General features: G+C 42.0%; 1 protein-coding gene across 6 annotated transcripts in view; it reads right to left on the bottom strand.

Annotated features, from left to right (window-relative positions):
• pleca (plectin a) overlaps nucleotides 1-14,825 on the bottom strand; it is a 77,662-nt gene that overhangs the window by 54,604 nt on the left and 8,233 nt on the right. For 4 of the 6 annotated variants that reach the window (XM_046327175.1, XM_046327177.1, XM_046327172.1 and 1 more), the window contains exon 2: nucleotides 3,898-3,959. In XM_046327175.1, the coding sequence (XP_046183131.1) occupies nucleotides 3,898-3,959 (62 nt within the window). Of the gene's footprint in view, nucleotides 1-3,897; nucleotides 3,960-6,761; nucleotides 6,877-14,825 lie in introns of those variants that run through there. The other 2 variants (XM_046327174.1, XM_046327176.1) reach the window with 1 other exon arrangement.

The raw sequence follows: 14,825 nt of genomic DNA, 5'->3' as shown, positions 1-14,825 counted from the left end.
CACGTCTGGAGGAAACCTGGTACCATCCCTATGGTGAAGCATGGTGGTGGCAGCATCATGCTGTGGGGATGTTTTTCAGTGGCAGGGACTGGGAGACTTGTCAGGATCAAGGGAAAGATGAACAGAGCAAAGTACAGAGCAAAGTACAGAGAGTTCCTTGATGAATACCTGTTCCAGAGCGCTCAGGAATTCAGACTGGGGCAAAGGTTCTCCTTCCAACAGGACAATGACCGTAAGCACACAGCCAAGACAACGCAGGAGTAGCTTCAGGACAAGACTCAATGTCCTTGAGTGGCCCACCCAGAGCCCGGACTTGAACCCAATTGAACACCTCTGGAGAGACCTGAAAATAGCTGTGCAGCGAAGCTCCCCATCCAACCTGACAGAGCTTGAGAGGATCTGCAGAGAAGAATGGGAGACTCCCCAAATACAGGTGTGCCCTGTCAAAGGTGCTTCAACAAATGGTCTGAATACTTATGTACAGTACCAGTCAAAAGTTTGGACACACACACATTTTTCTTAATTTTTTAAAAATGTCTACATTGTAGAATAATAGTGAAGACATCAAAACTATGAAATAACACATATGGAAACCTGTAGTAACCAAAAATGTGTTGATGACAGCTTTGCACACTCTCTTTGCACACTCTCTGGCATTCTCTTAACCAGCTTCATGAGGTAGTCACCTGGATTGCATTTCAATTAGCAGGTGTGCCTTGTTAAAAAAAGGAATTTATTTCCTTCTTAATGCGTTTGAGCCAATCAGTTGGATTGTGACAAGGTAGGGGTGGCATAGAGAAGATAGCACTATTTGGTAAAAGACCAAGTCCATATTATGGCAAGAACAGCTCACTTAAGCAAAGAGAAATGACAATCCATCATTACTTTAAGACATGAAGGTCAGTCAGTCAGACAATTTCAAGAACTTTGAAAGTTTCTTCAAGTGCAGTCGCAAAAACCATCAAGCGCTGTGATGAAACTGTCTCTCATGAGAAACGCCACAGGAAAGGAAGACCCAGAGTTACCTCTGCTGCAGAGGATAAGTTCATTAGAGTTGCCAGCCTCAGAAATTGCTGATCCAGTAAATGCTTCACAGAGTTCAAGTAACAGACAAATCTCAGCATGAACTATTCAGAGGAGACTGTGTGAATCAGGCCTTCATTGTCAAATTGCTGCAAAGAAATCACTGCTAAAGGACACCAATAACAAGAAGAGACTTGCTTGGCCAAGACACACGAGCAGGTGGAAATCTGTCCTTTGGCCTGATGAGTCCAACTTTGATATTTGTGTACCACCTGCCGTGCCTTTGTGAGACACAGAGTAGGAGAATGGATGATCTCCGCATGTGTGGTTCCCTCTGTGAAGCATGAAGGAGCAGCTGTGATGGTGTGGGGGTGCTTTGCTGGTGACACTGTCTGTAATTTATTTAGAATTCAAGGCACACTTAACCAGCATGGCTACCACAGCATTCTGCAGCGATACGCCATCCCATCTGGTTTGCGCTTAGTGGGACTATCATTTGTTTTCCAACAGGACAATGACCAAAAAGACACCTCCAGGCTGTGTAAGGGCTATTTGAGGAGAGTGATGGAGTGCTGCATCAGATGACCTGGCCTCTACAATCATCTGACCTAAACCAAATTAAGATGGTTTGGGATGATTTGGACCGCAGAGTGAAGGAAAAGGAACCAACAAGTGCTGAGCATATGTGGGAACTCCTTCAAGACTGTTTGAAAAGCATTCCAGATGACTACCTCATGATTTGCTGCTTCAGTGCAGTGTCTTCAGATATTTTTTGTCAGATGTTACTATGGAATACTGAAGTATAATTACAAGCATTTCATAAGTGTCAAAGGCTTTTATTGACAATTACATGAAGTTGATGCAAAGAGTCAATATTTGCAGTGTTGACCCTTCTTTTTCAAGACTTCTGCAATCTGCCCTGGCATGCTGTCAATTAACTTCTGGGCCACATCTTGACTGATGGCAGCCCATTCTTGCATAATCAATGCTTGGAGTTTGTCAGAATATGTGCGTTATTGTTTGTCCACCCGCCTCTTAAGGATTGACCACATGTTTTCAACGGGATTAAGGTCTGGGGAGTTTTCTGGCCATGGACCCAAAATATCGATGTTTTGTTCCCCAAGCCACTTAGTTATCACTTTTGCCAAATGGCAAGGTGCTCCGTCATGCTGGAAAAGGCACTGTTCATCATTGTTCCTGGATGGCTGGGAGAAGTTGCTCTCGGAGGATGTGTTGGTACCATTCTTTACTCATGGCTGTGTTCTTAGGCAAAATTGTGAGTGAGCCCACTCCCTTGGCTGAGATGCAACCCCACACATGAATGGTCTCAGGATGCTTTATTGTTGGCATGAAACAGGACTACTGGTAGCGCTCACCTTGTCTTCTCCGGACAAGCTTTTTTCCAGATGCCCCAAACATTCGGGAAGGGGAGTCATCAGAGAAAATTACTTTACCCCAGTCCTCAGCAGTCCAATCCCTGTACCTTTTGCAGAATATCAGTCTGTTTCTGATGTTTTTCCTGGAGAGAAGTGGCTTCTTTGCTGTCCTTCTTGACACCAGGCCATTCTCCAAAAGTCTTTGCCTCACTGTGCGTGCAGATGCACTCACACCTGCCTGTTGCCATTCCCAAGCAAGCTCTGAACTGGTGGTGTCCCGATCCTGCAGCTGAATCAACTTTAGGAGACGTCCTGGCGCTTGCTGGACTTTCTTGGGCGCCCTGAAGCCTTCTTCACAACATTTGAACCGCTCTCCTTGAAGTTCTTGATGATCCGATAAATGGTTGATTTAGGTGTAATCTTACTGGCAGCAATATCCTTGCCTGTGAAGCCCTTTTTGTGCAAAGCAATGATGACGGTACGTGATTCCTTGCAGGTAACCATGGTTGACAGAGGAAGAACAATGATTCCAAGCACCCTCATTTTGAAACTTCCAGTCTGTTATTCGAACTCAATCAGCATGACAGAGTGATCTCCAGCCTTGTCCTCGTCAACACTCACACCTGTGTTAACGAGAGAATCACTGACCTGATGTCAGCTTGCAATTCATCTGATCACTCTCCATAGCATTGTGGAGTATATGCAAATTGCCATCATACAAACTGCGGTAGCAGACTTTGTGAAAATGTATATCAGTGTCATTCTCGAAACTTTTGGCCACGACTGTACATGATTCCATATGTGTTATTTCATAGTTTTGATTTCTTCACTATTATTCTACATTGTAGAAAATAGTAAAAATAAAGAAAAACTCTTGAATGAGTGGGTGTGTCCAAACTTTTAACTGGTATTGTAAGTGTGATATTTCAGTTTTTTTTATTTATTAATTAGCAAAAAAAAAAAAATCACAAACCTGTTTTTGCTTTGTTATTGTGGGGTATTGTGTGTAGGTTGATGAGGGGGAAAAACAATTTAATAAATTTTAGAATAAGGCTCTAACATAACAAAATGCACTGTATAGGGAATAGGGGGCCAGTTGGGATGCACACACTATCTTTACCATGTAATGAGTAAACCTTCTCTCATATTTTAGCATCATATCCTATTCCAGTTGAGAATGTTATTCATCTATCCAGATCAGAGCCACATAACACAATCACTTAGTTGCAAGTGATTTCCTCAATGAGCCTCTAAACTGGTATGTTGTCCTGTGTATCACATATGTATGTGCACTGCAATGTTATAACTCCCTTGTAGCTGCTTTCCTACAAAACTGCTGAATTAATTATTAAAATACACGGATGAGATGACCACATTGAATATCAATGAGCTGAATCTAGTTGTACATGTTTTTTGGGGGAACACCCCATTACAGCTTTGGTTATTGTCAAGTTTAGAGTAGATGTGGGATGTGAGGTGTTATATGTCCTCATCTTACCTTCATCAAGTGCTTGTTGACCCATTTTGTGAAGGTCTTCTTCTGTACCCGGTCCCGTTCATCTATGGGACAGAGAGAAAGTGATGGTCAATATCAACAGCATGCAGAGACTCAACTTCAAATAAGAGACCAAGAGTTATATAGCTACAGAATTCTGTCGTCTGTGAGGTAATGTCTATGGGGGAATCACAAAAAGTGTGGATAGTTCATACAGTTAAGTGGGGTGGTATGCTCACATTCATAACACATTTGTCCCAAGTGCTGGATCAGAGAGGACAATAATGTAGAACAAAAAATGTATAACATAAGATGGGTGAGGGGGAGTGCTTTACAGTGTTACCATTTGTTGCTCAACTGGGAAGAGCATCCCCCCTGAGTAATACCGTTCTCAGGTCTGTGTTTGATTCCACCGTGTGATTAACTCTAGGAGACTGTCAACGCATGTCTGATTATGGGCAAGAGTGAAAACTGTCCTGCTATCACTATCCACATCTACCAGCAGCAGACAAGAGTAGTATCAGTACCTTCCGGCGCCGACAGAGATTGCTGCCTCGCTTCACGTTCCTGGGAAACTATGCAGTTTTTTGTTCTTTCACGTGTCATTTTTTACATTGTTACCCCAGGTAATCTTAGGTTTCATTACATACAGTCGGGAAGAACTACTGAATATAAGAGCAATGTCCACTCTCGATCAGTACGACCAGGAATATGACTTTCCTGAAGCGGATCCTGTGTTCTGCCTTCCACCCAGGACAACGGAATGGATCCCAGCCTGCGACCCAAAACGAAGACGTCGTAAAAGAGGGAAACGTAGCGGTCTTCTGGTCAGGCTCCGGAGACGGGCACATCGCGCACCACTCCCTAGCATACTACTCGCCAATGTCCAGTCTCTTGACAACAAGGTTGATGAAATTAACAATGAGAAAGAACAGAACAATGTCAGGGACTGGTGAGTCACGGGGCAGGGAAACAGAGGAGAGGATGTGCCCCACCAATGCCAAATCCCTTTACTGGTACTGCCTGTGAGTCACACATGCATATGGCGTCTTTGAAAAACTGCACCAACACAGAAGTGGCATCGTGAGGCACCACACACAAGCTTTCCTGTCGTGCCAATGCAGCATCCCCATGGTAGGCAGCCAAGTCAAATCCCCCTCAGTTATGTTTTTAACAGTAAGGCTACATCCAATTGGCACTCTATTCCCTATATAGTGCACTACTTTTGACCAGGACCCATAGGAATCGGGTCAACGGTAGTGCACTATACAGGGAATTTGCGACACAGACTAAGAGTTCCACTGCTGTGACACCGACTATGATCTACAGAAGCAAAGGTCAAGGTGTAACTGAAAAAAAAAAAAAAAATCCAGTTCAAAAAATAGCAATGGGAACTTAAATCCATTTATCCTGATTGTGTGTTCTTGGTTGAAAAGCTCATATACAGTCTGGAACACTTTACTCCGAGACATGGCTATAGCCTTTCCTAGTCTGAGAAACTGAAACAAGGCTTAAAGTTAAGGGTTAGCCTTTCCTAGTCTGAGATACTGAAACAAGGGTTAAAGTTAAGGGTTAGCCTTTCCTAGTCTGAGAAACTGAAACAAGGGTTATTAGGGTTAGCCTTTCCTTGTCTGAGAAACAGACTGAGGTTAGATTAATTGGGAAGGGATCCGATCTCCTTCAAAACCTTCATAGTCTACTCCTACTGCCATAGTAATAAATAGTGCTCTCAAAAACAGCCAGACTATTTTCATTGGTCTATTCTCTCAGCAAACATGTATTTAGCAGTGGTGGAAAAAGTATACAATTGTCATACTTGAGTGAAAGTAAAGATACCTTAATAGAAAATGACTCAAGTAAAAGTGAAAGTCACCCAGTAAAATACTACTTGAATAAAAGTCTACAAGTATTTGGTTTTAAATATACTTAAGTATCAATAGTAAATGTAATTGCTAAAATATACTTAAGTATCAAAAGTAAAAGTATAAATAATTTCTAATTGCTTATATTAAGCAAACCAGACGGCATTATTGTATATAAATGTTTTATTTACAGATAGCCAGGGGCACATTCCATCACATAATTTACAAATTAAGTGTGTGTGTTTAATTAATCTGCCAGATCAGAGGCAGTATGGATGACCAGATATGTTCTCTCTAAGTGCGTAAATTGGACCATTTTCCTGTCCCGCTAAGCATTGAAAATGTAACGTGTAGTTTTGGGTGTCAGTGAAAATGTATGAAAAAAGTACATTGTTTTCTTTGGGAATGTAGTGAAGTAAAAGTAAAAATAGTCAAAAATATAAATAGTAAAGATACCACAAAAAAAAATATATATATATTTACTTAAGTACTTTACACCACTGGTATTTAGTTATGGTCCACAACCTTATGTTTTAATTGGCTTGTCCTAAAGTAATGTGCTAAAGTAAACTTGAGTGACACTTTAATAAACCAATAAGGCTGGACAAAGCCAGTGACACATAAAGGGGTGTGACATAACATGGCAGTGCTGTGACAGTAATGGACAATGCCTCTGTTTGTATATTTTACTTACATGAAACAAACTAACTTGGACTAGTTGTTTATAATTACATAGATATAAACTGTCATATCTGCCGATAGTTGGGTAATCGCAGGTAATCCTACGCAATACAATCTAACAAGCGAAAGCTAAATATTTCAACACAGTCACATAATTTGAGGAAATCACTCGGGAAAAAACATCAGTTACTCAATCAAATAAAAGCTCAATAAAGTGAAGCATTTCTACCAGATGAAACCAAGCAAAGATCTGTCTTTCTTTTTGATAAAAATGAAAACGCCAACTGGACTAGTCAAAACTATTAGACACCATGATAATTCTACCTTTCCTTCCATCGGTGGCCTTGAGCATCCCCTGGTAGTAGTATCCGTCAGTGAAGACCCTGTCACTTCCCACACTATCACTGGAGTAGGTTCTGTAAACCGGCTGCATTGACATCCCACTGTCAGGTAGGTGCAGTTAACTCAGAGAAGTAACAGTAACAAATACTGTTTGTAAGGTTACTCTGTCTAGTCTCTGAGACTTCTGCTTCTCTTTACTGCTCAAAACGCTGCTTCATAAAGAGCGTGTAGTCAAGTGGGTGTGTTCTAGCTCAAGACTGTCCCTGCACATGCCTTCTCTCCCCTTTATCCCTCTCTCTTTCCCCTCTCTGTTCTCACTCTCTTGAGACTTTTTTTCCCTCTTGCTTTTGCAAAATGCATGCCTGCAGGCTACAATGTCAGGGCCTGTCATTCACTGCTCTGTGTTGTGTGTACTGAAAGGGAACATCCCATATCCTTCCAGCCCAGCCCACCCTGGCCAAACCTCTGCCTAGCTGGGCACCTCCCTGAGGGAACAGATAAGGAGGCTTACAGCTAGACAGATTTACTAGAGAAAAATACAGAACCACAGGTTTCCCCCCTGGAAGAAATGTTTTTTTGTTAAAAGCGCCGTAGAAATAATTGTGAAGGTTTCGTATCCATACACAGTTTTCATGAAAATACTGATGCGCTTCACCTGCTAGACAGTGTATTCTGCTTAATCCTATTCCAACGACTTGACAAACTTTCACAGGACAGCCAAAAGAGCATTTGATTTTCTAAGTTTGCAAACAGGAGCTGAAAAACAGCAAACAGTCAACGGAAGAAAAACAATCCTAGATGAGTGGACATTCCCCTATTCTTACTCATGGAGGAAAGGTTTAGGAATGAATGCTATTCAATGACTACAGCTCAGCGTTCAACACAACAGTACCCTCAAAGCTCATCACTAAGCTGACGATCCTGGGAGTAAACACCTCACCTCACCAACTAACTAGAATGTTCCAAACACACCAAGGCAGTCGTGAAGAGGGCACGACAAAGCCTTTTCCCCCTCAGGAAACTGAAAATATTTGGCATGGGTCCTCAGATCCTCAAAAAGGTTCTACAGCTGCAACATCGAGAGCATAAGTCTGGTTGCATCACTACCTGGTATGGCAATTGCTTGGCCTCCGACCGCAAGGAACTACATAGAGTAGTGTGTACCGCCCAGTACATCACTGGGGCTAAGCTGTCTGCCATCCAGGACCTCTACACCAGGCAGTGTCAGAAGAAGGCCCCAAAAATTGTCAAAGACCCCAGCCACCCCAGTCATAGACTGTTCTCTCTACTACCACATGGCAAGCGGTAGCGGAGTGCCAAGTCTAGGATGAAAAGGCTTCTCAACAGTTTTTACACCCAAGCCATAAGACTCCTCAACATGTAATCAAATGGCTACCAGGACTATTTGCATTGTGTCTCCCCCCAACCCCTCTTTTATGCTACTGCTACTCTCTGTTCATCATACTGTATATGCATAGTCACTAACCATATCTACATGTACATACTACCCCAATCAGCCTGACTAACCGGTGTCTGTATGTAGCCTCACTACTTTTATAGCCTCGCTACTACTATTTTTCACTGTCTTTTTACTGTTGTTTTATTTCTTCACTTACCTATTGTTCACCGAACACCTTTTTCACACCATTGGTTAGAGCCTGTAAGTAAGCATTTCACTGTAAGGTGAACTACACCTGTTGTATTCGGCGCATGTGACAAATAAACTTTGATTTGGCCATACAACCATATAGTAACAGTCCACTAGAATCTGTTATAGCCACTCAGGGCTCCATGCGTTCTGGCCAGTGGTAAGTGTGTGGTGAGAGAGAGGAAGAGTGTACATGCAACTAAAACTACCACAGCCCACGCTGAATGAAAGGCCTGTATTATAGCAGACCAGACCAGCGTATAGTACAAGGCAATGGAAATAAGTCATCAGGCAATACATCAAATGGCACAATCACAAGGGAACCCTTAATTATGAACGGTCTGTTTCCATCAGTACAGAATTAGAGGGAAACCTCCATCAAGAAAGGTTTTCATCAAGGAGTCAGTACACAGTGGAGGGTCGACTCGGAGCAGACTCCAAGTCTGTGTCCCAAATACCACCCTATTCCTCATATAAGGAAGCCAGTGTCTGAATTTAATGGAGGACATAAAAACAATAGTGTTTTGGTGCTGTGAGTGTGCCTCACTAGATAAAAACATCCCATATGTCCATAACTAACACATTTATATATCTGGTGAAAGTTGAAACTGGACATGGACTTCACTCAGAAGACAGTTATGATGATTTGGAGGGGTCAAGGCCATAGCACAAGTCCAGGCAGACATGCTAGCGGGCGGCAGAAAGCCCCCTTCTCCCTTCACAGGTCTCCACAGGTGTGTTGCATAGCACCCGAATACCTCTTACACCTTCAACACTCTAGACCATATATATTTCTCTTTCAAAGGGGACATTCATGATCATGAAGAAGAGCAGAGAATACTTTGGATGCCTGCTTAAGACACTGGCTTGTTTGGGCTTGAGTAGTGGGAAGTGATGACACTGCTCTTCTGCCAAGTCCTGTATCTCCGCAGGGCAGGTAAATATAGAAAGCATGAAAAGAGCATATACCGTTGAAGTCGGAAGTTTACATCCACTTAGGTTGGAGTCATTCAAATTTGTTTTTCAAACACTTCACAAGTTTCTTGTTAACAAACTATAGTTTTGGCAAGTCGGTTAGGACATCTACTTTGTGCACGACACAAGTAATTATTTCACTTATAATTCACTGTATCACAATTCCAGTGGGTCAGAAGTGTACATACACTAAGTTGACTGCCTTTAAACAGTTTGGAAAATTCCAGAATATGATGTCATGGATTTAGAATCTTCTGATAGGCTAATTGACATCATTTGAGTCAATTGGAGGTGTACCTGTGGATGTATTTCAAGGCCAACCTTCAAACTCAGTGCCTCTTTGCTTGACATCATGGGAAAAACAAAATAAATCAGCCAAGACTTCAGACATAAAAATTGTAGACGTCCACAAGTCTGGTTCATCCTTGGGAGAAATTTCCAAAACGCCTGAAGGTACCACGTTCATCTGTACAAACAATAGTATGCAAGAATAAGCACCATGGGACCAAGCATTCGTTATACCGTTCAGGAAGGAGACACATTCTGTCACCTAGAGATGAACGTACTTTGGTGCGAAAAGTGCAAATCAATCCCAGAACAACAGCAAAGGTCCTTGTGAAGATGCTGGAGGAAACAGGTACAAATGTATCTATATCCACAGTAAAACGAGTCCTACACCGCTCAGCAAGGAAGAAGCCACTGCTCCAAAACCGCCATAAAAAAAAACAGACTAGAGTTTGCAACTGCACATGGGGACAAAGATCGTACTTTTTGGAGAAATGTCCTTTGGTCGGATGAAACAAAAATAGAACTGTTTGGCCATAATGACCATCGTTATATTTGGAGGAAAAAGGGGGAGGCTTGCAAGCCGAAGAACACCATCCCAACTGTGAAGCATGGGGGTGGCAGATTCATGTTTGTGGGGGTGCTTTGCTGGAGTTCACAAAATAGATGGCATCATGAGGTAGGAAAATTATGTGGATATATTGAAGCAACATCACAAGACATCAGTCAGGAACTTAAAGCTTGGTCGCAAATGGGTCTTCCAAATGGACAAAGTCAAGGTATTAGAGTGGCCATCACAAAGCCCTGACCTCAATCCCATAGAAAATGTGTGGGTAGAACTGAAAAAGCGTTTGCGAGCTAGGCCTACAAACCTGACTCGGTCACACCAGCTCTGTCAGGGGGAATGGGCCAAAATTCATCCAACTTATTGTGGAAAGCTTGTGGAAGGCTACCTGAAACATTTGACCCAAGTTAAACAATTTAAAGGCAATGCTACCAAATACGAATTGAGTGTATATAAACTTCTGACCACTGAGAATGTGATGAAAGAAATTAAAGCTGAAATAAATCATTATCTCTACTATTATTTTGACATTTCACATTGTTAAAATAAAGTGGTGATCCTAACTAACCTATGACAGGGAATTTTTACTCTGATTAAATATCAGGAATCGTGAAAAACTGAGTTGAAATGTATTTGGCTAAGGTGTACAGTGGGGCAAAAAAGTATTTAGTTTGCCACCAATTGTGAAAGTTCTCCCACTTAAAAAGATGAGGCCTGTAATTTTCATCATAGGTACACTTCAACTATGACAGACAAAATGAGAAAAAAAACTCCAGAAAATCACATTGTAGGATTTGTAATGAATTTATTTGCAAATTATGGTGGAAAGTAAGTATTTGGTCAATAACAAAAGTTTGTCAATACTTTGTTACATACCCTTTGTTGGCAATGACAGAGGTCAAACGTTTTCTGTAAGTCTTCACAAGATTTTCACACACTGTTGCTGGTATTTTGGCCCATTCCTCCATGCAGATCTCCTCTTTAGCAGTGATGTTTTGGGGCTGTTGCTGGGCAACACGGACTTTCAACTCCCTCCAAATATTTTCTATGGGGTTGAGATCTGGAGACTGGCTAGGCCACTCCAGGACCTTGAAATGCTTCTTACAAAGCTACTCTTTCGTTGCCCAGGCGGTGTGTTTGGGATCATTGTCATGCTGAAAGACCCAGCCACGTTTCATCTTCAATGCCCTTGCTGATGGAAGGAGGTTTCCACTCAAAATCTCACGATACATGACCCCATTCATTCTTTCCTTTACACGGATCAGTCGTCCTGGTCCCTTTGCAGAAAAACAGCCCCAAAGCATGATGTTTCCACCCCCATGCTTCACAGTAGGTATGGTGTTCTTTGGATGCAATTCAGCATTCTTTGTCCTCCAAACACGACGAGTTGAGTTTTTACTAAAAAGTTATATTTTGGTTTCATTTGACCATATGACATTCTCCCAATCCTCTTCTGGGTCATCCACATGCTCTCTAGCAAACTTCAGACGGGCCTGGACATGTACTGGCTTAAGCAGGGGGACACGTCTGGCACTGCAGGATTTGAGTCCCTGGCGGCGTAGTGTGTTACTGATGGTAGGCTTTGTTACTTTGTTCACCGTTCTTGTGATCATTTTGACCCCACGGGGTGAGATCTTGCGTGGAGCCCCAGATCGAGGGAGATTATCAGTGGTCTTGTATGTCTTCCATTTCCTAATAATTGCTCCCACAGTTGATTTCTTCAAACCAAGCTGCTTACCTATTGCAGATTCAGTCTTCCCAGCCTGGTGCAGGTCTACAATTTTGTTTCTGGTGTCCGTTGACAGCTCTTTGGTCTTGGCCATAGTGGAGTTTGGAGTGTGACTGTTTGAGGTTGTGGACAGGTGTCTTTTATACTGATAACAAGTTCAAACAGGTGCCATTAATACAGGTAACGAGTGGAGGACAGAGGAGCCTCTTAAAGAAGAAGTTACAGGTATGTGAGAGCCAGAAATCTTGCTTGTTTGTAGGTGACCAAATACTTATTTTCCACCATAATTTGCAAATTAATTCATTACAAATCCTACAATGTGATTTTCTGGATTTTTTTTTCTCTCATTTTGTCTGTCATAGTTGAAGTGTACCTGTGATGAAAATTACAGGCCTCTCATCTTTTTAAGTAGGAGAACTTGCACAATTGGTGGCTGACTAAATACTTTTTTACCCAACTGTATGTAAACTTCCGACTTCAACTGTATACACATTTACATTTACATTTAAGTCATTTAGCAGACGCTCTTATCCAGAGCGACTTACAAATTGGTGCATTCACCTTATGACATCCAGTGGAACAGCCACTTTACAATAGTGCATCTAAATCTTTTAAGAGGGGGGGGGGGGGGTGAGAAGGATTACTTTATCCTATCCTAGGTATTCCTTAAAGAGGTGGGGTTTCAGGTGTCTCCGGAAGGTGGTGATTGACTCCGCTGTCCTGGCGTCGTGAGCAAGTTTGTTCCACCATTGGGGGGGCCAGAGCAGCGAACAGTTTTGACTGGGCTGAGCGGGAACTGTACTTCCTCAGTGGTAGGGAGGCGAGCAGGCCAGAGGTGGATGAACGCAGTGCCCTTGTATGGGTGTAGGGCCTGATCAGAGCCTGGAGGTACTGAGGTGCCGTTCCCCAGTGGAGAGAGCGGACACCTAAGCCAAATACATTTAAACTCAGTTTTTCACAATTCCTGACATTTAATCCTAGTAAAAATTCCCTGTCTTAGGTCAGTTAGGATCACCTGTATTTATATATATGAGAATTCAAAAAGGAAATGTAACTATTGAATATGAACAGACACACCCTCCCCTGCATGCAGATACAATGCCAAAACATGAGAGATGTGATAGCAGTTTTATTATGACTGCTTAGGCGGGATGAGATGCCTGACGCTCGATAGTACATTCCTGCTCAGGGTGTAGGTGTGCGGTACCCACCCTCCCTACAGATGGGGAGCCTCCTTTCCATGATAACACACCAATGGCTCCATCTCAACTCCACCAAATCTCTCTGCATGCGATGGCCATCAATAATGAGGATGGGAATTTTAAGAAAACCCCAAGAGATAATATGGCTCACACACAGCTGGTTCTGATTTATGATGTAGGAATGCTATGAATCTTGGGGAGCTCCCTAAACAAGGCCAAGGTATTGAAGCCCGTGGGCAGAAAATACTAGCTAGTAAAATTCACTACTGTCATTGTTATTGCTGCAGCACAGTCTCTTGGCTACGCAATATTTGAGTTGGAATTGAATCTTGGAGCATATATGTGCCCCTGGTGTATCATGAGAAAAAAAAAACTCCAGTACCCAAACTATATTCTCATCTCGTATATTATACATGCGTTATGTATCCAAAACTACCACACAATCTTGTGACTCAAAAAAGCCACATGTGACATTGATCGGCCCACACACAAACATTTAAAAAAAACATTGTTGTTGTATGCTGTATGCAAAAATCTGATGTGCTGCATATTTTATTTATTCATGTTTAATTTTAATCATGTGTAAAAACTGCACACTTCCTAAATGCATCCTTCTCCAAATATACTGCAAGGAACAGATCTCAAATACCAGTATATTAGTATGGAAGACCATTAGTTTGGAAGAGGTCTATTGAGGACGGTCATTTTTAATGACTGTTTTATGAGGTCGTTTTGTTGGAAAATGTTGTTGCCCATTTTCCCCGAGTAGGATAGAATACTGCACCTGAAACAGACTATTCCTTTTAAGGATACTATGGTTGGTGCATGTGCTTTTGTGTCTCTTAATGTGTTTAAAAAATATATATATGTGGTGATTGTTGTTGCATGTCCTGTCATTGATGATGCACGCTGTGTTAAAGCAATTTCCCAAATTGAGATTAATAAAGTAATACTCTCTACTCTACGCTCTCATATTTCAAGAATGATGAGGCCAAATTGTATCCCAGGCATAAGTGAGTGGAATTAGCTGTCTCCCTCTTCTGTTGAAAACAAGGCACTACAGAAACATGCCCTGTTGATCAGAAATTTTTATTGACAGAATGAAGAATTTCAACAACAAAAAAAATCATCAAGCTAATCAGGGTTAATTAAACTTGAACTAAATTCCCCCTCAACTTTATTTCAAAACTTTTTATTGAGTCGTCCAAAGACAGTTTATCCTTACACCATAAAGAAACCTTTGATGTCTAGCTGTAACCTGTTCCTCTGCAGTGTCTAGTCTACCACCTAATCAGCATTATGACTACTAACATCCTAGGTCAACATTTAGTACTAACATCCTAGGTCAACATTTAGTAGAGTTCTGGCAAATGTTATTCGACAGTCATGCAAGACTGTGGAAAAATGAAATGTGAGAGCTGTTTCCAGGACAACAGAACAAAACACACAGGAACCGGGAGCCCCTTAACTAGATTTATAGATGTGTGGTTTTGTCCAAAAACCTCTGGAACACCAGAAAGCCTGAGTCTGATAGAGCCTGAGTCCGTGGGGAAAGGGGGGGGGGGGGTTACGCAAGAGAAGGTTACTTAAAGGCAAAAACAAAAGTAGGTTGGATGGGTGGGCATATAGCGCGTATGTCTAG

Source organism: Oncorhynchus gorbuscha, linkage group LG24, assembly GCF_021184085.1.
Source record: "Oncorhynchus gorbuscha isolate QuinsamMale2020 ecotype Even-year linkage group LG24, OgorEven_v1.0, whole genome shotgun sequence".
In the NCBI taxonomy this organism is placed as follows: domain Eukaryota; kingdom Metazoa; phylum Chordata; class Actinopteri; order Salmoniformes; family Salmonidae; genus Oncorhynchus; species Oncorhynchus gorbuscha.
Note: the sequence above shows the minus strand (reverse complement) of the source record. Positions and strands in the feature narration are given on the sequence as shown.